The 22528-nt window shown below is 37.1% G+C and overlaps 3 protein-coding genes across 8 annotated transcripts; 2 read left to right on the plus strand and 1 right to left on the minus strand.

The window, feature by feature from the left end:
• Positions 1-179: 179 nt before the first annotated feature.
• Positions 180-2112, plus strand: LOC110818889 (glycine-rich protein). Of its 2 annotated transcripts, XM_022047911.2 has the most exons (5): positions 220-377; positions 469-516; positions 612-656; positions 1572-1604; positions 1700-2112. In XM_022047911.2, exons 2-5 carry the CDS (start codon positions 477-479, stop codon positions 1840-1842), a joined length of 261 nt encoding a protein of 86 aa, XP_021903603.1. In that variant the 5' UTR covers positions 220-377; positions 469-476; the 3' UTR covers positions 1843-2112. The 2 variants fall into 2 exon arrangements, with proteins under 2 accessions (XP_021903604.1, XP_021903603.1); XM_022047912.2 differs by lacking the exon at positions 1572-1604 and having other exon boundaries at positions 180-377.
• A 776-nt stretch (positions 2113-2888) lies between these two features.
• On the plus strand, positions 2889-3670 carry LOC110818888 (uncharacterized). Its single transcript, XM_022047909.2, has 2 exons — positions 2889-3019; positions 3158-3670. Exons 1-2 carry the CDS (start codon positions 2936-2938, stop codon positions 3506-3508), a joined length of 435 nt encoding a protein of 144 aa, XP_021903601.1. The 5' UTR covers positions 2889-2935; the 3' UTR covers positions 3509-3670.
• A 583-nt stretch (positions 3671-4253) lies between these two features.
• Positions 4254-12622, minus strand: LOC110818686 (Syntaxin/t-SNARE family protein). 5 transcript variants are annotated; one of them, XR_002540513.2, is made up of 6 exons: positions 12220-12619; positions 11581-11695; positions 10844-11479; positions 10565-10748; positions 4444-4828; positions 4254-4345 (listed from the first exon to the last, which is right to left on the minus strand). XR_002540513.2 is itself a non-coding variant. In XM_022047635.2 (5 exons), the coding sequence occupies exons 1-5, from the start codon at positions 12294-12296 to the stop codon at positions 4803-4805; spliced, it is 1035 nt and encodes a 344-aa protein (XP_021903327.1). In that variant the 5' UTR covers positions 12297-12622; the 3' UTR covers positions 4397-4802. The 5 variants fall into 5 exon arrangements, 4 of the variants coding, with proteins under 4 accessions (XP_021903327.1, XP_021903324.1, XP_021903328.1 ...); XM_022047635.2 differs by lacking the exon at positions 4254-4345 and having other exon boundaries at positions 4397-4828; positions 10565-10745; positions 12220-12622; XM_022047632.2 differs by lacking the exon at positions 4254-4345 and having other exon boundaries at positions 4397-4828.
• Between the last annotated feature and the right edge of the window lie 9906 nt (positions 12623-22528).

A 22528-nucleotide genomic window follows, 5' to 3' on the forward strand; every position in this document is an offset into this window, starting at 1 on the left:
ATCCAGACGAGACTGAACTAAAAGAATCTAATCCAAACCAGGTCGGAACGAGGCTAATACGACCCTGAGGTTACCAGTCTAGTTTTGATCCAGCCTGGTCGATTCGGTCTTGGACTAATGCACACCCCTAAATCTCCAGCAGACCCCCTCTTTGGTAATTCTGTTGTATAAGATGGGTATTTTTGTAATATGACCTCCCTTTTCTATTGTTTTCTTACGGAGGACAAAAGAGCTGGAAATTTACAAATCACCTGAAATTTTAATTTCGCGAGAAAAAACTAGAAAAGAGAAGGGAAGCTGCTGTATCCGAATCGACCGGCGATCTGTTTTATTCCTCATCTTTGCTGTTTCATGATCTTCATACCAGCAGCTCGGGTGTAAGTATCAAATACTTAATTGATATTTTTATCGTTTTTTAAATTTATTTCGCTCAAATTTTGATGGTCGCTGTAACCATTTTCTTAACAGGGAGAAAAATGGCGCTCACAAGCTTTGACGGAGTAGGCGTTGGAATCGGTAAGCAAAGTACTATGTCGAGAAATGTGTTTTTAATTTTCTCTAGTCCTTTTCTCATCCCTTTTGTGGTTTTCTTGGATGAATTGTGTCTCCAGGGTTTGGTGTTGGCTGCGGATTTGGCATAGGATGGGGTTTCGGAGGTCCGCTCATTGTTCCTTATGTCTTTTTATATATATAATTAGAGGCCTTATAAGTCTATGAAGTGGCAGTCAATGTTAATGTGTTTAATTTAAGACATTAAAAATGGGATTTTCCTTCCCTAATCGTTTGAGTTGCTGTTTTTCTTTAGAGGAACAATCTTTTAGGAAAGTTTGAGTTATTGAATATCCTCATTTCAATTGTGTGTTAAGATGAACTTCACCAGCCAGACGAATTGTTGAATTGTCCATCGAGCCCCGTGTTTGCGAGCTGAGCTATTCTCTTCTTGCTTCAAATTTTCAAATGAACTGCTGTTTTCTGACAAAATAATGTGCATAGGTCTGGTGTGAGAATGCCTTTTTGTATTGATATTGAGATGGTCAAGATCCGAGGGTTAGTGGCATTGGGTGCATCTGAAAGACACAGGAGTTTTTGTCAATCCTTTATTAATGGTTAAGACATTACCAAGGAGAAGATTTGCTGTAGCAATTGGTTGGTTTACTCCTTATGCATCTTTTTTAGCCTTTGAATGTTATTTGCTTTGTTTTAATGGGATCATTTTCCCTAGGATTCAAAGTGAGGTTTGCTATTTGTATTTTATCCTTTCCTCTGTGTTCCTCCCTTCTGCAACTTTACTTCCATTTTTGCATGGTGAAAAAGTAGAGCTTATCTGATCACCCTATTCAATAATGTACTTTGTGCATCAATGATAAGTTGAAAATTCCTGCTCAATACTGGCATTAGGAATTGTGCATACTTTCTTCCATCGTTCCAGATGATGAATTAAAATGTTTGCTTTTTGTTTAAATCACTAATTTACCATGAGTTTTTTTCTTCTACTTAATATGTTCTATATTTAACCTTTCTGGTATGCGGTATTTTAGTAAATTGCTAATTTACTGGTTTTTGTCCTACAGGGGTGCCTTTGAACATCTTGGGTCTTGGTGCTGGTACTCGATGAGCTTAATTATTGAGCCTGTGATATTTATATGTATCTCATCCTTTATATTGAGCTGAATGTTTACACTAGAATTTAATTTTGAAGGTGGTGGCTGTGGAGTTGGATTTGGCCTTGGATGGGGCTTTGGTACTGCATTCGGTAGCAAGTATCGATCGTCTAGGGTAACCTTTGAAGGTACAGAATTGGGCAGAAAGGATCAAAGTGACAGTAGAGACCATACTTTGTAATAGCATTTGGAGCTGAACTCTTCTTGTGTCCCATACTAAAGGGCAAGTCGACTGTATGAGTTGGATTTTGAAGTTCTCCATAGAATAGAACAGAACGAAAGCATTCAGATTTACTGTTGTAATGGCAAGCTATATATGAGTTTTATTGAGTTGAATTGTCAGAATTTGCACTGGTAGGAAACCAAAGAACCTGAGGCAGTTTTAGGCGACATTTGCCGTAACACAAAGTCGGTCCCTTTATGTGCTGGAAATAAAATAGAGATTTGATCATCATCTTCCATGAATATTACCCAGTTATGACTGCAAATAATGATTTGTCCAACATTTCTAATGTTTCTTTGCTTTATACATTTCTCTGTGGAGAGTAACAGCCCAAAGAGAGACGCTAATAATCTATTTCCTGGCTTGTTAAAAGTACTGAACTTTAAGTTTCATAAATGGATTGACAGATTTTATAAATATAATTTATTTATTTTTAATTTTTATTTAAGAATTACTTAATAATCTTTGCATACCAAAAGGATGCTAATAAACGAGGCAAGTTATTTTGTGTATGAAAAAATAGAAACGAACATTAGAAACAAACTATTTTTTCAATGGATATCAACTCTGTTTTTTGTTTAAACGAGCGAAGTTCAAAGTTGAAATAAAATGTAAATCGAATTTGAATATTTGACTTGCCTGCTTTTTTGCCATGCCAGCCCTTAGGTCGACTCAAAATATTGTCAATAACATGTAATAAAATCGCCTAACAAAATCTCCTGGTTTGAGCTCGGCAATTAAATGACTACCGTTACTTGGCTTTGAAACTACTGCAGTTATCTGAACAATTAAATAGTTCATATATATTAACGTTAATGAATCTATATATACAAAGAAAACTGTGGTTATCTGATTCATGCATTTCCATCAAAATCTGAAATATAAGGATATCACCTTATCTTCTCTGTTGCCACGTGCCTAACCACTCTATCCATCAAGAGAAGGCTGGTCAAAGTAAGACTGGTAGGTTGCATGCTGCGAGTAGATCATTCATTTCATTTCTTGATAAATATTTAATCAACTGGCCACCAGAGATTAAACAAACCCATCAATGGCTGACCACAGAGTTTTCACTCTCTCTCATATTGCTCAACACAACTCCAAAAAAGACTGCTGGCTTGCCATCGATGGCAGAGTATCTCTCTCTCTCTCACTCTACCCATAAATATATATTATTAATCACAATTTATTATTTTATATAGTATCCAAGTGAGAGATCTTTGTTATATTTTTTATGAGTCTCATATCCAAGTTTTGATTTGTTTGTTTACAGGTACTGAACGTGACAAAGTTCTTGGAAAATCACCCGGGAGGGGAAGAAGTGTTGATAGAGTCAGCAGGAAAGGATGTGACAAAAGAATTCAAGGACATTGGACATAGCAAGGCGGCTCACAACTGGCTACTAAAATACCAAGTGGGTGTTCTCCAAGGTTATACTTTTAAGGACACTGCAGAAGCCGATATTAATGGTGATTCAAGCTGCGAATCCCAGAAAGAGAGGATGACCGGTTTCATGGTTAAGGATTCTGGTGAGGCCACATTCGCCGTTACTCTTCAGTTCTTCGTGCCGCTATTGGTGGCTGCTTCTTACCTCACCTATAAATACCTGACGGCAGCCGCCTAGGTGCTTTCTTCTTAGTTCATGTAATAATCCTACTGGCTTCTTTTTTTTCCTTAATCACTCCGTCATGTTGTGTCATGGAAGTTCTAGGATTCTGAAGTCTATAATGTTTGTCTAATTTCACTTGTGAAAAAACATGATCACGGCTAAAATTAAGAAGTTGGGCTGTAAGGCCTATAACGAGATAAGAATGCAGATAATGCTTATTAACTGAGTTTCATATTCCAATCCTTCAAAAAAGCACACTATCAACCTAAAAAACCAGCAGCGAAACTGATGCTCTCGCAAGCAGACAATGCTGAACATTTACAAAGTGCAAGGATGTCACAGTGTGTACTCCAACTATTTTTTTTTTTTACCATTAGATGGTAATAAGTAATGGGTTTTGAAAATAATAACCAAGTCAATATTTACAATTAACGTTTAACTTCAAACACCATTAAACTCGAGTTATAACAATCATAATAGAATAAAAAATAATTTCAAAAAAAATAATATATAAAAACACAGGCCATCTCAAACCAATTCTTTAAAAAGAAAATTTACTAAATATTCAACCTGTATTATCTTTAAATACAAGGAGAAACACAATTGTAGGGACCTCTGCGGCAAAAGTAACCAGTAAATTAAAAATTCTACTTCATTTCACATTTACCTATCTCTCTGGGCATATGCTAAGAATTTTTACCGCTGGAATATGTACACAAAACAGAAATGACCAAAAGCAAAATCCAAAATCAGGACATGATACAGTAAAGTGCCCAGCCATTATATTTTGCAGCTCGGGTATAATGTTTTGATCTTTGGTTCATTCCAAGTGACATTCTGAAGTTGCTTTGACTATGAGAGGAAAAAAAATTACAACAGTGAAAACATCAAAGACTATACAACTACACAAGTTAGTTTGGATGGCATATACAAAGAAAAAAGATACTTACAAGATCCAATAGGACAAGACTAACATTCGTGGCTTCAATCTCTAATCCAAATGTCCCTTTTCGCTTTTTACAAGATCCAATAGGACAAGACTAACATTCGTGGCTTCAATCTCTAATCCAAATGTCCCTTTTCGCTTTATAGCAATACAACAGAATACACCCTTCATGGGAACAACCAAAATTGGAAGGGAAACAAAAAGATAAAATAAATGAACAATACATTCACAGCCATCTGTGCAGTTCCGCATTAAAGAGAACAAGATAAATTCCTATTCTCCCTCTATCCAGTTTGCATTTACTGATTAGTGAATAGTCCCTACTAGACCCTCCATCCCAAAGATCAAGATCCTGTCTCCCTTCTAGATTGCACAAAGAGTAATTAAAACTGCAGCAAATACACACAGCATAAGTCTCCAAACTTTGAAGGAAATTTGCACCGAAAGAAGTAATCATTAAATAAAGATCAATCTTGACTATTTATTGAGCCCTAAATCACAATCGAGAAGGCTGATGTACTATAGACGAGATTAAACATTGCAATTAAAATCTGGATCAGTAAAATGGATACAGATTTCGAAGTTTCAGATTTTATTAACAGATTTTCAGCCTAACACTAGAAACAATTCAATTGGGGTTTATTGGAGGCACAGGCTGATGTAAGCACGCTGATGTTAGCAGGTGACTAGTTAATAATAGCACATGTGCACTATTTGGATGCTAGGGAATCTATGGCTGTTATTAGGATGACAGGCTGTACTAGGATGTACTTCTGAGCTACTCTATAATAGGTGGATTATTATCTGTACTTAGAAATTATTGAACATTCTAATAATTCCAGAAATATTCTTGTTTCTTACTTCCCACTTCTCTAAAACTCTCTCTCTCCTACAAAACTATTCTACTTTCTTCTCTCTCTCCTTCTGTCAAAGTTGATGCTCGAAGTTCTTAACAAAGTGGTGTCATAGCCAGCTCAATTCCGAAGAGACGCAGGAATCAACAAGTGCAATGACACAGTCAAAGATAAAAGCAGTCATGCACTACAGCAAAAGATTCAACAATTGGAAGAGTCCATCAAGGAAGTTGACCAGCAGTTACATAATTCATAACCGAGGTGTATGAAACACAGAAGCAAGTTCATCAAGGAATTTGATCAGACTGTCGAAATGTTGCACGAAAGTTCGCGCATGTCAGACTCCAATACTCAAGTTAGTTTTAAATCAGCGGTTCTTTCTTCCGAGAAAGGACTATTACCTACTTCAGTGGCGTGAGAGGTTGGAGGCAGCAGGCAGACTGGTCGTGTGATGACTCCAAGTTCCACACCTTCGTTATCAAAGGTTGAAATTCCGGTATTTCAGGGTGTAAATCCCCAAGCGTGGATAAGAAGGTGTATTAGGTATTTTTTTGTGAATAATACTTCAAATGAGCAAAGAGTTGAAACGCTTCTCTATTCCTGAAAGAAATTGTTGATTTCCGATAATAGGGATGGTTGGCTAAGAATGAGAATCTAGAGTGGGATACATTCATGGAAAGATATGCAGGCGGTTTGGAGGAGCTGACAGAAAAAATTTTATTGAGGAATGAACAAATTGGTTCACATGGGAATGGTAATAGAGTATTAAGAGCAATTCGAACACCTGGGGGAGATAATGGTGGCTAATAACTCCACGGAAAAGTACTTTATATCCAGCTTCATCAATGGCTTGAAGGCAGGATTGCAACCAACGATTTGGTTATTGAAGCCTCAAACCTTGAAACAGGCCTTTGAACAGGCACCCTTCCAGGAACAGCCGATAATTGAAATGGCCTGAAGCCAGTATTTCACTGGAAAAAAACACCTTCATGGGCCTACTCTGCCATTGTTGAATGACTGTGTAAAAAAGTTAGTCAGACATGAGCATCAAGTGGATGAGAGTGTGGTATTTTGTGTCTTGGGCATGAAGCCACAACCGAATAGAGATTGATGAGGAAGCCTGGAAGTGAGCAACTGCAGGCTATTATGGATAAAAACCAAGATGCGTCTGGGGAGCTAGAAGGTATGCCACCTCCTAGGGCCTTTGATCATACAATTAAGCAGGTAGAAAGCAGCTCTCTAGCGAATATCAGGCCCTACCAATATACTTACTTCTTGAAAAAAGAGATTGAAGCGCAGGTGAAGAAAATGCTGAAGGAATCAATAATCCAGCCGAGCATCAATCTGTTTTCTTCACCATTGTTACTGGTCATGAAAAAAGATGGGACCTGGAGATTTTGCATAGATAACCGTGAATTAAATTCCACCATGGTTAAAGATAAGTTTCTAATCCCCATCATAGACGATTTGTTGGATGAAATAAACGGACCTTCAGTCTTTTCTAATATAGACCTGAGAGTCGGGTATTATCTGATACGAGTGAGAGAAGCCGACATCCATAAAATGGCTTTCCGCACCCGATGAATCATATTTTCCAAGAGTACCTACGCCAAGCTCGTACTCGTATTCTTCAATGACATACTCTTCTATAATGTCACCGAAGAGGAGCATTTTGAACAACTGGAGCAAGTGTTATCAGTGCTGACATCAATAATTTATTTGCCAAAAAATCCAAATGTGCCTTCTTAAAAAAGGAGATTGAATATTTGGGTCATCTAATTTCCTTCCAAGGAGTTAGAACAGACCTGCAAAGGATAGAAGCCATGGTTAAGTGGCCGCAGCCAACAACACTTAAAGCTTTAAGGGGGTTCCTTGGACTTACGAGATATTACTGCAAGTTCATTCGTCATTATGGCCAAACTAGCAAGCCTCTTACTGATTTGCTCAAAAAGAATGTCTTTGGCTGGAATCAAGAAGTGGCCAACGCATTTCAGAATTCTAAGAAAGCCAAGGTACCTACTCCAGTCCTGAGGCTCCCTGATTTTCCTAAAGCCTGTCACGATGGAAATTGATACAAGCAGAACTGCTGTGCTAATGCAGGAAAGCAGGCCAATTATTTCTATTAACAAAGCCCTGAATGTCCCAACCAGACCAAGTCGGTCTATGAAAAAGAATTGATGGAAATATTGTATGTTGTGGCTAAGTGGCAGCACTACCTGAAAGGAGTCACCTTCGTGATTAAAACAGATCAACGTAGTTTAAAAATTTTCTTGGAGTAGAGAGTGGTATCAATGGCAAAACAGGAGGGAGTCTCGCAGTTATTAGGCTTGGATTGATTTTCTTTGTCTAGACGACTCGAGGAAGGGGAAGCACCTGAGTTGCAACCTATCATAACAATTACATCCCCTGCAGGGTTGAGTGAAGTTTGGGACAGTTACACGGGAGATCCCTTCATGCACCAATGCAGGAACTGTTTCTGGTCCCCACCACCAGGCCCTCTTTTTGTTTGCAGAATGGCATACTAAGATATAAAGGCTGGTTGGTGATCAGTTCAGGCACAAACCTTTAAGAATTCAGAAGCAATGTCATAACTCGGCTGTTGACGGACACTCAGGGGTTAAGGCATGAACGCCTTAAGTAACACTTCTATCGGTCGGGTGTTAAACAGAAAATTAAGGACTGGATCCAACACTCTGAAATATGTCAACATTGTAAAACAAAAAGAGATGCCTACACTGAACCTATTGCAGCCACTCACTATTTTTTCACAGCCTGGACACACGTATCCCCAGACTTCATAGAACAATTGCCTAAGTTAGGGGGGAAGGATATTATACTGCTGGTGGTAGACCAGTTTACAACATATGAACACTTCATGTCTCTTAAACATCCCTTCTTTGCTCAAGGGGTGGCCAGAAAATATTTGGGAGTACATTGCCTTCATGGAGTTCCTAAGATATTGGCATCAGAGATGGATAAGATTTTTACGAGTCTTTTGTGGAGATAATTGATGAAATTGTTGGGTACAACTTTACACTATAGCTTTGCCTACCATCCACAAACAGATGGCAAGAGCAAGTCCTTGAATCAATGCCTCGAAATGTACCTAAGGCGTATGGCTTATCACACTGGCCTGAAGATGACTCCTTTTCAGGCACTGCATGGCTTTGCTCCACCACATTTCTTAGATATGGTGGACTTTCACTCTTTATATCCATAGATGGAAGACCTAATACAGGAAAGACAGCAGATGAGCCAGGCTATCCGCCATCAACTGTTGCAAGCACAGCAGCAGGTTAAGCAGTTTGCATACAAAAATCGGAGTGAAAAGGCACTTTAGCGAGCATGAGTTAGTGCTTCTTAAGCTGCAACCATTCAGACAAAGTTCAACAAGGAAAGGGCACACCACAAAGCTTTCTCCTCGCTTTTGTGGACTATTTGAGGTTCTGCAAAAAATTGGAGGGGTTGGTTAAAAGCTTAAGTAACTCAAGATTGTCCAAATTCATCCCATCTTCCACAAATCACAATAAAGAAGTATAACCCTGGTACACACATATTTTGATGACCGAACATGTACACATAAGGAATGGTGGTGGTAACTCCAAACAATATTTTGCAAAGGAGAAAAATTCTTCACAGTGGAAATGAAGTGGATCAAGTGCTGGTTCAGTTGGTGGGGACAGACTTGGATGATTGCACTTGGGAAGATCGGGATATCTCTCTAAACAATTTCCACATCTCAACCTAGGGGACAAAGATTGCTGCTTGAGGGAGAGTATTGTCAGCACCAACACTTGCAACAAGCCACTTACGGTTTATTTAAGGTGAAAGCTGATGCAAGCAAGCTGATGTTAGTAGGTGACTAGTTAATAATAGCACATGTGCACCATTAAGATGCTAAAGAATCTATGGCTGTTATTAGGATGACAGAGTATACTAGGATATACTTCCAATCCACTATATAAATAGGTAATATCCTTGCATCGAGCATCCAATAATTCCAGAGATATTCTTGTTTCTTACTTCCTACTTCTTAAAACTCTTTATCTCTCCTACAACTTCTGGTCTACTTTCTTCTCTCTCTCTCCTCCTGTTTGAGTTGATGTCCGACACTCCTGACACACATTTAACACCTTACTAAACCAATTGGTCACCACACCAAACAACTTCACACATTTTTATTGTAGGTGCACAAATAACACGAGATAAGAAGCATTTCAAACCAATCGTTAGAAAGCATTGATTATCTTTTTAATTGCTTATAAAACTAAGTTGATCATAACAGATGAACATTCTACACGCATCATATTGTTTAGCATAATGCACATCACCAACTAAGACTCCATATATGAGATAAAAGTGCATATATCTTGGAGTGAGCTGCTAAGAACAGGGTGCATACACCCAAAAATGAGCAAGGAAGCACCGGAAATGAGCAAGAAAGAAGAAACGTGCTCAGAGAAGAAAGTGGAACCGGATGCTGGAAATCAAAAAACCGGGAGCAGTTAGAGGAAAATGGAGCTGAGTGCACTGGATCACGCCCCATAAGGGTACATGGGTCAGCGGCGTGTACTTCCGCCCGAAATTAAACCAGGCCACATGGCAAATCAGAGGAAAAAGAAGCAACATGTGTCACATTCAGAGGAGTATTTAAATGTCTGACCGATTCCTGAACCGGTGAACCATTTCTTCTCCATGCGGTGAAGGACGCAAGCATTTCAGATTTTCTCTCTCCAGCCAACTCGTCCCTTGCCCGAACAGGCAGCGTTTAACAATGCAAATGAAGATTTTCATACTGATTCATGTATATAATAATGGATTGTATCACAAACTCGGGTATGTAATCTTTGGAAATAAAATCTCAGTTTATTATCTTTCTCTCTCTAAACTCTTTATCTCACTCTCTCTCCTCTCTCGATCATCCTCTCTCTCGGCCGCATCTCTTTATCTCTCTACAGTCTATTTCTCTCCCTAAACCATCCCTCTCTCTCGAACTCTCTTCTCTCTCCCCCTGAACTCCCTCTTTTCTCTCTCTTCCAGAATCTTCCCTTCTTTCTCTAATTTCCTTTTCTTTCTCTTCTGTTTCTCTACTTCCATCTTCCCATATTTTTTTTTACAAAATTACCCATATTTCTCAATTGTTACCATAAATACTACAAATTAATTTCTTTTATCAAAATTAAGATTCTGGTGGATTACATGTCAATGCTAGGTCCTGAAATGAGCATTTATGAGAGACACTAAATCAAATCCGGTTTAAGGAAAGCTCACCAATCAAGCAAAGGAAAAGAAGAATCCAAATTGTAACTTGAAGAGGCCGACTATATTGCATCTGATACTGAGACCTTTGAAGCTGTCTCTGGATAGCTCCATACCAGCCATAAAGTTGTTTATCATAACAATCATCACAATCCAAGCAACTCTTACTTTTTTCATAACATGAATTAATGACCTGCTGCAAGATAACCATAAAAACAAAAATACACCATTGAATGTGATGTCAATAAAAAGAAAATATAGCAACGGAATGAAAAATGAATGAATACTAACCTTAGTTGGCTGTGTAGGTTGTAGTAATGTGGTATCTTTTTCTGGTTGGCGATCCATTGCCTTCCATTTCCTAACATTACTCTTTGGCCACTTTAAATTGGTTGCAAATTCCATGGAATTTAAGAATCCAGCAAAACTGGGTGTCTTTCGTGGGGGTTGTTGACAATGCCCGTTGGTAGGATTCTGCAGGTAACCATCATCAGAAATTGCAATCTTCCAAGCACCAATATCAGCACTAGCACTAGCTGTCCTCCTATGCCCATCACACTTTCCCTCACTGACTTCCAAGGAACTCCACTCAACTTGATTGCTAGAATTCTTTGAATGATCAACAGCTGATTCTTTATCTTTTTGTCGAGGCAGTTCACTGTTCTTCTCGTGAATTTTTAAAGAAATTTTCTCTTCGGATGGAGATTGTCCAGACAAAAACAGGGCAAGTTCATCGCATTCACCATCATCCAAAGACACCCACGGCATTGATGCCTTGCCTTGACACAATGTTGCTTCCTGTAGTGAATTCTCAATTCTTGAGATCTGATCATCAATGGCAACAATAAATTCACGATGCCTGTCCCTTGCATCATCACTCAATTGATTAACATAACTTGAGCGCACAGCCCTTGCAAACTCCTCTAACTGCATTGGAATCCATAGTCAATCAAAATTCAAAAGAAGAGCATAACTTCAGCACAGAGATGAGTCAGCACAGTCATTGGGGGGAGAGGGAGAGAGAGAACCTGCCATTTGGTAGTGCCAAGTGCAGTATGCAGGTCCCTGTGTAGTTGCTCATAGTCCCAAGATAATGAATTATCTTTCTTCGCATGAATCCAAGTTCGATATGTTGATTCCATCCTATATCCCGCACATTACATTTGTGAATAACAACCAGAACTAAACAGAAGATAAATCCAAGAATTCCATCCAAGAGACCGCAATTACACACGTGAATAACAACCAGAACTAAAACAAAAGATAAATCAAAGAAGTTCATGCAACCACTCAACAAACAAGTTTTGAAACATGAAAGGAAAGACAATGTGTTGGAACTTTAAAACATGAAAGGAAAGCAATCTATATTTTCCGAGGAAATCAGAAGAGAAACTAAAATTACACAACTTCTCTATTATTTCGGCCTAATGATTCAGAAATCACCACCAATGCACGCCTAACCTGATATTTCGATTAACACCGTTTCCCAATCTCAAGGCTTTAACCTAAAAAACTCGAGTTACTCCTTTAACCACATAATTGCCAGGAAATCAAACCACCGCACATAAATTACGAAACTATAACTAGAAATATACAAACGAAACACGTGAAAGCAAAACTTCCCTTCAATTGATTGACTAAAAAAAAGCGCCCATTAAAACCGTTACCTGTCGGCGGATTCCTGGACTTCCTCGGCTGCAGGGAAATAAGGATCCTTCTCCCACCGATCGAAACTCGTAGCCATATTTCAAAAATCTCCGGCTTCCAATGTTATAATAAATAAATAAATAATCAAAATTATAACATAAGGAACACAAAACCAAGGATATTCCTTAAAAAGAAACCCTAACTAACACAATCTTCCATTAATTGGCAGATAAATTTTGCTGCAACATTGAAAGTGCAGATCGATTAATGGATCCCGAACGAGAGACAGGGATTGCTAATAATTGGTTGCTTTCCTAATAGAGAGGAAGAAGGAAGAAGCTTTCGCGTTTTGTCGTTCAAGAGAGTTCAATTTAGCAAAAGGAGTCGCACGGCAGCCACATGATTAATAATCACACTGCGTTGTCAACGGAGATTAAGATTTATCTAATTGTCTTTATGACTCAGAGAAACTGAACGATGTCGTTTTATTGCTGCCATGTCGTATGAGACAATAATGGGGTCAAAAGTAGTGTTCTTTAGAAAAATAAAATAAAAGGAAAAAATACGGTTTGCTTTTGTGCGAATTTGACCATGGTTATGGTGATATGGTAAAATATGGTTTCAAAAGAAAACAGCAAAATGTCAAACCCTTTCGCATTTATTATAATTTATTTGTTACAATTTATTTTTTAATATTTATTTTATTATAATTTACTTTTTAATATTTTATATTCATTTAAAATATTTTTTTTATTTTTTAATATAAAAATATAAAATAATTATACTATATTTTAATGTTTAAAAAACAACTTAAAATTAATTTTAAATAACTAATTAAATTAATAAATTAACAATAGTATTAGGCTTTATGTTATAATTAATGTATTAATTTAATTAATTGCTTAAAATAATTATTTTGGGTTTTTTTAATATTTAAATATAATTTAATATTTTTTATTATAAAATTAAATAAAATTTAATGTCAGAAATAAATATAAACTATTATAAATTAAATCATTAATGAATTAAACATTATAGAATATATTATAATAATCGTCAAACTTAATATAATAATTTAATATCTTATTAAAAAAATACTACATAAGTTCAAATCCTGACCATATTATTTGTGTTTCCTTTTAAATTATGTTAGAGATAATCATGGATCATATCAAGATTTGATAAAATAAAATGTGCTATTCTATGGATATTTGTATATTTTCTTGCATTTGCTATTAGCATCAAGAGGGTTATGATATTTACATTGTTATTTTTTTTTTCAAATATTTACTAAATTTAATGACTTAAAATATAACTTTCAATTAAATAAAAGATTAACTTATAAAAAATATAAAAAATTAATGATAACTAATCTAATAAACCAAAAGTATTAATCTGCATTACATATATTTAGTTGATTCACTAAATTCATTTAAATGATAATACTTAAAATTATATATATTTTATTTAGATAGTAAATAAGTTTGAACATATATGATATTTTATATGCTATTAAATAAAATATTTAATTTTTTTATTTTAAAGGATATTATTATAGTTATTTATGTTAGATTTTTCTTTTAAGATAATATAATCATCACGAAATATTTATTTCATATATAAATGTAATAAATTTATTGATGTTGTTGAATTAAATATTATAAATTAATAAATAACAATTTATAATACATTTATAAAAAAATAATTAGTTCTTAGTCAATTCTTTTCTAATTCTCATAAGTAAGGTACAGTTGCTAAAAGTTTATCTCATAAATTCAATATTTTTATTTATTTATTTATTCATTTCATCATTTTTTTATTTGATGACTTAATACCTACTTAGATTATCCTTTAACTAACTCGTATAATACCTCTAATTTTGTCAAATATTGAAAATTTATAATATACTGCTCATTCTCTATTCTTCACAAGAATGAGTTCTTAATTACCTGAATACCCCACCACTATTATATATTTACCTTCTATCAAATTCTATGTCTTAAGTGAAAATAGTTTGTTATCTGATTTTCAAAAATTACCTTTGGAAAATTTTAAAATATTTTAGTACCGAAACTTCCTCCTCTTTACTCATGGGTTTGGTGCCTAGATAAGTTACTCTTTAGTTTAGTCAAATCGTATTACTACCCCATCAAGGTTTGAATAATTTCCAAGGTACCTTAGCACTTGATCATATTTTTCTTAAGGTCCTTTTAAGTAAAAAATTATGAAATTCATACACTTACTTGAATTTATTAGGAGTCTTTGATAGAGGGGTCATATAATGGCATAGCTAAAAATGATTATACTCTCTACATATTCAATTTCTTTTATGGTTAAATACTACACCTTTCGCTTCTCAATGTTGCAAGTGATTATTCTTATGTATGACGCTAAAATATGACTCATGGGTTTATCGTATTCTCATTTAGTCTTTGTTGACTTGAAAAATATTTCCTTATGTGTTCAGTTTTTAATTTGAGGGTGTCTACTTTAAATATTCATCTTAATATATTGGTATAATGTATAAATTTTACATTCTAATTTAAGAATAAGCAAACAATATGCGAGGGTTAGTCACACTAACAATGTTGTTATTATAAAATATTGTCACAATTAATAGCTACTTAAGGTTTTGTTGGGTTACTTATGGTCTTCAGAATTTATTATTAGTCGTACTATGTTTAGAAATTTTACTTTTATGAAGGTTGGTTTGTAATATCCTGATCGAATGTCGATCTTGTAGGATATTAGATCTACAATTGTCTTCTCTTCTTTTTCTTCATCACTGGTCGTAATCACAGAGCATACTTTTACCAATGGTTGAGAAAATTTAAGGTTTCTTTTAAATGAGAGAGTAGGGAGATCATATACTTTCATATTAGAGCAGTCTGTAGTAGTAGTAGCGTTGGTCATAGGTTTTTTATTATGACTAGTTCACTTATAGTAATCCTTAGATAGTTTAAAGAGAAATCTTTCATGTGTGGTGGTTTATGGATCCAAACCACACCTCCACAATGCCACTCTGAATAGTGTTTACCTTGAAAGTTTATACGGGTGTATTACATTATTTTTGGGTTCTCTTTTGGCATAAGAGAATCATATTATGAGTTACTATTAATGATTTATGGCTAAATCATGTCCTTAGAATATCCTCTTCTCCCATGAAAATTTAATCTAGGAGGAGTAAGGGCTTTCAAAAAAAGAGTTATAATTGGGCATACACAAATTATTCGATACATAAGTTTTCTATCCATCGAGGATATGATGATTTAATGCCTAGGGATGTCTGAAGTAGCATTAAAATTCCTATATAACATCTCAGTAAGGATTTAGATCGGTTAGGGTATTCGTTTTTTCTAAACAAGATTAACACAAAATTATATATTTTATCAACATACTGAACGATTATTAGGTCTCCTAAAATGCTTCATTTTGAGTCTACTTATTTTACGATTTCTTTCCTTCTTAGTCTCTAACGAATTTAGGAAAGACCCTTCCATATTGTAGGGAATCAATTGGAGGTAAATTACCAACTGATTAAAATATCCCCAACAATGGTTATTGTTGAAGATAACAATATGAAAGCATTAAGAACCTAAGTATTTGCAAAAGCACAGGTAGGAGAAATAGGAGGCTAAAAGTTGTCTTAGTTTAGAAAAATATCCTCCATGATGAAAACTCAAATAATATCCACATGATAAATAAATGAAGTAAATAGGTTACTTCAAAGATCTCTAAAATGAAAGAATGGTCCAGACCTCTAAACTCTCTATAAATGATGATTTTGATGCAGACCATGACGTTATCAACAATAACAAACCCTTGGTCATTTAGTTTATAACATAACAAGTTTATAATTAGTAGCACTAATTACAATCTTACATTTAATATCCCTATACAAATTGAGAATTGGTTGAATGACAAGATACGATTAGTTATGAAAGATAAGAATCATTGTAAATAACTGTAGAGAAAAATAGATGTTTTAGTAAACATTAATGAAGAAAACTTGAAAAACATGATTCAACAATATTTCGTTTGTCAATCATAAAATCATTTATCGTTTACTTACCATTGTGGAATTTATGAAAATAACCTATAGAGACAATCATACCATACAGATCATAACTTCATGAACAATCAGCAACATAGAACATCATAAATTCATATCCATTAACAATAAACCAAATCATAATCATTTCCCATTTCACCAGCCTACTAGTATCTATGGGGGTTCATAGGGTGTCCCCACTACACATGAACCCTTTCTCTTAACAATCTTAAATATAGGGCCGTCCCCATACCCCGTCCAGTATGAGGGTGAACTAGGTCGTCCCCATATCCCGTCCTGTATGAGCGTTAAATTATCAAGTCTTCATACCCCGTCCAGTATGAGACAACGTTCACGGTAGCATTCCCTATGTACCCGATCCGTCCACCATCTCCTATAATATCTAGTAAGGCTGTCATTCTATCTGTTTATTTTATCACACCGCTTCTCTATTTTTTCTTAGTCTCCACTACCATATCAAACATAATCACATAAATAAATAAATATGCATCCGGTAATGCAATCATGTCTCAAATCTCAAAATCAAACAGTGGTCAAGTAAGACAATAATACATGCATTTAAACCATAAAATAGATAAATCAGATACTATTATACTTTTAGATTGTAAAATAAATTATAGAGAACAATGTCTTGTTCGGGCTCCATTAGCAATCCGTAATTAATTATGCACATATATTTAATTTATACAAAATACCATATTATTATTTATTAAACTTCAATTCTATGATAGGAAATAGGGTAAGGGGTCCTTACTTGATTTGACACCGAAAAGCTAAACGATTACTGCGCTTACGAGCATTCTCTGGGTTCCTTAAATTTTTCTCCAAGAACTGAAACGCACTTATAGTACCTACAAATGTTCCAAATAAATAAAATCAGTCCCAGGGCCCGCTCGGCAAATTTCAAAAATCTGGCACGACAACTCCACCATGCTTCGTTGACGGTGCCGCCACTCGCGGCGGCGATTTGCCTCGGGTCAATTACTTTCGACCGTTTTTGGTCGAATTTGGTTGATTTTCCATCGATTCCTATGAGCACACACGTTAAAGGGCCTCGGTGGGTCAAAAAAATACAAAAAACTAAAACTCACTGGTGGTGGGGCTCTCTGGTGTGGCGGCTCCTCCGGCTCACATTGCGGTTGGGTGTTTCACTTCGGTCAACCTGTAGAGAAGAAAATGGTGATCACAATAGTAGAAAAATTACATGAAACATGAATCGAGAAGGGCCTCATCAGAGGCAGTTTATGGAATTCTAATGGCGGCGTCGCCGGGCTTCGCCGGTGTTTTCCGGCAAGTTGATCGGTTCTTTCACTCCGATTTGACCATAGGTGAGCTTAAAATTGAATTTCGTGCAAAAGATAAAATTTTTACCTTTTTTTTACGGTTGGAAAGGATTCTGGTGCGGCGGCAGGTGGCGGTGGTCGGCTCCCCGGCGGCTGGGTCATCTTCTCCGGCGAGGGGTTCTGGCGGCTAGGGTTTGGGTTTGGGTGCGGATGGGGTTATTTATACTCATATGCTTTTGATCTTGGTCGTCTATCGCTTTTGATTTAGACTGTCTGATCGCGATTAAATAGGAAGTGAATCTGGATTATTCATCGCGATCCAATCTGAACCGTCCATGCGCGATTCACTCTGGGCCATCCATGCGTGCGGGAACAGACCTCAACTGTTCGATTACGCAGGCACGGATCGCCCATGTGGCTCCCCCCGTGTGGCCTCCTGCATCAGCGCCTCTGCCACTTGGCACATCCTGGTTGGTCGGGGCTGCTAACCGGATGTTTGACATGGTGCAATTTTTTTAAATTACATTTCAACCCCTGGTTTTCGATTTTTCTTTCAAAAATATCATCTGAACCCAATTTTTCACTCATTTTTTCCAAAATTATTTTCAATTTAATCCTTAATAATTTTTACCCATTTTTTCATTAAATTAAAATAAATTAAATAAATAATTAATTATATTTATTAATAAAAAAAATAAAAAAAAATTTGATGGGTATTACAACTCTCCCCCCTTAAAAGAAATTTAGTCTCTCAAATTTGTCTCTCCCCCTCAATCGAACAACTACGGATACTGGACTTTAAAGTCTGATTCTAGCTCCCATGTAGCCTTCCTCGATGTGTGGTTCTGCCACATGGCCAATAAGTGGGAAGATTTGGTAAGCTGGTCAACAATTACCCATATGACATCATGTCCTAAGCGTGCCTTAGGTAATCCTATCACGAAGTCCATGGTGATATGTTCCTACTTCCATTCTGGGATTGGTAATGGCTGAAGTAGTCCGCTTGGGCGTTGATACTCTGTCTTGACCTGCTGACATATCAAACACTTAGAAACAAAGTCAGTTATATCTCTTTTCATCCCGTTTCATCAAAATCGGAGTCGCATACTTTAATATATTTTAGTGATTCTGGGATGCATGACAAACTTTAAGCTATGGGCCTCTATCATGATGTCTCTCTTTAACTCACTGTCACCTAGAACACACACCCTGTCCTAGAATCTGAGCAACCCATTGACGAAGATTCAGAATTCTGAGCTAACTCCCTGTTCTGCATCTTTCTTGAGAGCTAATAGGGCAGAATCGGCGGCCTGAGCTTCCCTTATTCTCTGGATTAACTCAAGCTGAACGGTCAGATGACCCAAACATGTGACTCTCCTCAAGTTCTGAAGCTGTACCTGTTGTGTGGCCCCAATCTGCCTGCATTCTGAAACCATCAAATGGGCTAATGTACCTGCACTTTTTTTTACTGAGTGTATCAACTACCACGTTGCCCTTACCCAGGTGATACAAGATGTCACAATCATAGTCCTTAAGAAGTTATATCCACCTTCTCTGACGCATATTGAGATTTTTGTGAATATGTATTTCAAACTCTTGTGATCGGTATAGATCTGAAATGTCTCTCCATATAAATAATGGCACAAAGTCTTCAAGACGTGTATGATTGTGACAAGCTCTAAGTTATGGGTGGGATAGTTTTTCTCATGATTCTTCAACTGTCTGGACCCATAGGCTATGATCTTCTCATGTTGCATTAAAACACAACCCAAGCCTAGATAGAAGGTATCATTGTAAACTGTATATCCCCCCAATCCACTCGATAAGGTCAGCATAGGTGCAGTAGTCAGTCGCTTCTTTAGTTTTGAAAAACTTTTTTCACATTTCTCATTCCATTCAAACTTGACATTCTTCTTTGTGAGTCGGGTCAGGGAGCAGCTAGACTAGAAAACTCTTCCACAAACCTGTGGTAATAGCCTGCCACTCCTAGAAAGCTACGGATCTCCTTAACTGATGTCAATTTCTTTCAGCCGAACACTACTTCAACATTTTCAGGGTTCACTGACACTCCATTCTTTAATATGATGTGTCCTAAAAAGGTAGTCTGCTCAAGCCAAAATCCACACTTACTCAACTTTGCATACAACTTCTTTTTTCTGAGAACTTGCAAAACCTAAGCTAAATGGCGAACATGTTCCTCTCTGTTTTTTGAATAAATCAGGATGTCATCGATGAACACGACAACAAACTGATCCAAGAATTTTTTGAAAACCCTGTTAATCAGATCCACGAAGATAGCTGGGGCGTTGGTTAGCCCAAATGGCATAACCAGGAACTCATATGTCCGTACCTAATTCGAAAGGCTGTCTTGGGAATGTATTCTGTCCTGATTTTCACTTGATGGTAACCTGAACGCAGGTCTATTTTGGAAAAGATCTGCGCAGCCTACAATTGATCGAAGAGATAATCAATCATAGGAAGGGGATACTTGTTCTTGATTGTGACTTTGTTCAACCCTCTGTAATCAATACATAACCTCAACGTCCGATCTCATTTTCTGGCAAAAGTGACTCCGGCACCCCAAGGGGACACACTATGTCTGATAAAATTACTGTCCTACAATTCAGTGATCTGTTTCATCAATTCCTCAATCTCAACATGGCTCATGCGGTAAGGAGCAACCGAAATAGGCTGGGTGCCTGGCTGTAGGTCTATAATGAATTCGACTTCCCTATCTACTGACAGTCTGAGTAGTTCATCCAGAAACACATTTGGAAAGTCTCAGACTACCGAAATCTCTTGAATACAATTATCTTTCTTTGGTTTGCCTATTTAGAGAAAACAATAGGGTTAAAGTACTTGATGAATACGAAAATTTTCCATGAAGGAATAAGTGCTAAATGCTTTTATTAATTTGTAAATGGTTCCTCGTTAGAAGGATTGAATACAACCTTCTTACTAAAATAATCTACAGTGGCGTGATACGCCACTAGCCAATTCATTACTAAAATTACATCAAAATCCTCTGTGTCTAACTCTATTAGGTCTACACTCAATTTTTTATTTGTTATCTCTATGATACAAGCCCTGTAGACAACTTTTTCCAATAGTGTCATACTCCAGCAGTAAACACAAATAACATAGAATCAAATTTATCAGGTAATACATTAAATTTTGATACAAAAACAGGTTAAACAAATGAATGCGATGCACCAGTGTCAATCAAAACATGAGCAAGATAGTTACAGATAGTGTACATATCCTGTACCACGTATAGGTTGGCTTCAGCATCCTATTGGGTGAGATTATAAGCTCTATTTTGGATAGGAGGTCTGCCCTGATTTTGGTTCCTTGGGTACTCTTTCGCATAATGTTGGCCACTACCACATATGCGACATGTGTTGTTAAGGCGGTAGCAGGGTCAGTCCCCATGATCTCTGCCATAATACTAACAGATCTTACCACGTCGTGCCACTAGAGCCTGAGGGAGAGCCTGGATTACCGGCATGGGCCTCTTGATCTGTTGAACAGGTACAGTAGGTGCTGGTTTGCGGGGTGGAGCTGAGGGACTGAGGTTCCTTACTGCCCGAGAGAGGGTGTGGAAGCTCCTCTCTACTAGTTGTGCCTTGGCCAGAACTGCCGAATATGTCCTAAGCTCCAGCATAAATAAATGTTGTCTGATCTCTGGGTGGAGGCCCCACTCGAACCTCCTAGCCTTCTTGCTTTCATCTAACAATGTCTCAGGGGAGTATCGGCCCAACTCTAGGAACTTACAAGTATATTCTGACATAGTCATGTTTTCCTAGACCAATTGGACAAATTCTATCTCCTTCAGATGTCAGAGATACTCTGGGAAATATTCTGCATGAAAGGCTGCTAGGAACTGTTCCCAAGTAACTAGAACAGGCAGGGTGGTCTGTTTGAGTTCCCACCAGCGGTCTGCTTCTCTCACCAGCATGTAGGTAACAAAGTTGACCTTCTGCTCGGGAGCCAGCCCAAGGGTTTTGAAGGCCTTCTCTGTATCTACCAACCAGTACTCAACATCTTTAAAAGATTATTCCCCTACAAAAGTAGATGAGTTTAGTCTCTTGTACCTCTTTATGTAGTTTGGGTCAATCGTGGGAGGAATTGAGCTCGTGGAAGAGGGACTGGGCCAGGTTGAGGAGGGGGCCCTGTTGGTACTTGCTGATACGGTGGGGGCATCAGATTGTACTGTAGCAGTGTCGGATGGTACTGTGGCTGGGGCACCGGATCATACTGCGGTGGAGCCGGGTGGTATTGTGGAGGGCAAGGTCGTACTGGGGTAGCTCGGGATCCTCTCGTTGTAGTGGTGGCTCAACCTGTGGTAGCGGGGGAGGGTCATGTAGCTCCCTCCTCTCCTCTTAGCTCTGCTGGGCAGCAATGAGTCTCTCCAGCATCTCAAATATCTGGCAACATCTTCCGTAAGCGAACCATCTCGAGCTGCTCGATTTAGTAGGGGTCTTCCTCTCCTCATCTCTCTGTACCTATATTTCACAAGGAAGGGTTGAGTGATAATTCATTAGTTTGGTATTTTCCTAAGTATCATTATATAAAGAACGAGTACGAGGAACCTGGCTCTGATACCAACTGTAACGATCCCAAAAATTTAAAATAAAATATATAATAATTTAAGTGCGGAAACAAAACAAAATGTTAAGGTTTATATCCCTTACACAATAACTTAAAGTACTGAATAATATTACGGAATTAATTCTCCGAAAGAAACACGAGAAATAAGAAAAATAATAGAAAATAGTATCTATCATCTACTCGCAATCTTCTTACGGATTGGGCTCTGGAACCAGGTTCTCTAGATCTGAAATGGTTAAATAAAGGATGAGCTGCACTAGTCCAGTAAGGATATCACACTATATCACCGGCATAGAAGTAAATGTTGGTAGAAAATCAAAACAACCAATGGAGCACTAAATTTAGCAATTTCGTTTATCAATC

This window comes from Carica papaya, chromosome 1 (assembly GCF_054855325.1).
Source record: "Carica papaya isolate Zhongbai chromosome 1, ASM5485532v1, whole genome shotgun sequence".
Classification (NCBI taxonomy): Eukaryota; Viridiplantae; Streptophyta; class Magnoliopsida; order Brassicales; family Caricaceae; genus Carica; species Carica papaya.

Bases quoted from the DNA above. Each gene is read 5' to 3' on its own strand.
- LOC110818888 (XM_022047909.2), top strand. From the start codon at position 2,936: ATGGCTGACCACAGAGTTTTCACTCTCTCTCATATTGCTCAACACAAC. The intron at 3,020-3,157 runs GTATCTCTCTCT...GTTTGTTTACAG, and splicing joins GGCTTGCCATCGATGGCAGA to GTACTGAACGTGACAAAGTT.
- LOC110818889 (XM_022047911.2), top strand. From the start codon at position 477: ATGGCGCTCACAAGCTTTGACGGAGTAGGCGTTGGAATCG. The intron at 517-611 runs GTAAGCAAAGTA...TTGTGTCTCCAG, and splicing joins CGGAGTAGGCGTTGGAATCG to GGTTTGGTGTTGGCTGCGGA. The intron at 657-1,571 runs GTCCGCTCATTG...TTTGTCCTACAG, and splicing joins CATAGGATGGGGTTTCGGAG to GGGTGCCTTTGAACATCTTG.
- LOC110818686 (XM_022047632.2), bottom strand. From the start codon at position 12,296: ATGGCTACGAGTTTCGATCGGTGGGAGAAGGATCCTTATTTCCCTGCA. The intron at 11,696-12,219 runs GTAACGGTTTTA...TGCGGGATATAG, and splicing joins GTCCAGGAATCCGCCGACAG to GATGGAATCAACATATCGAA. The intron at 4,829-10,564 runs GTGAGCTTTCCT...TATTTGCTGCAG, and splicing joins TCTTTTCCTTTGCTTGATTG to TTTTAATTACTCTTTGTGCA.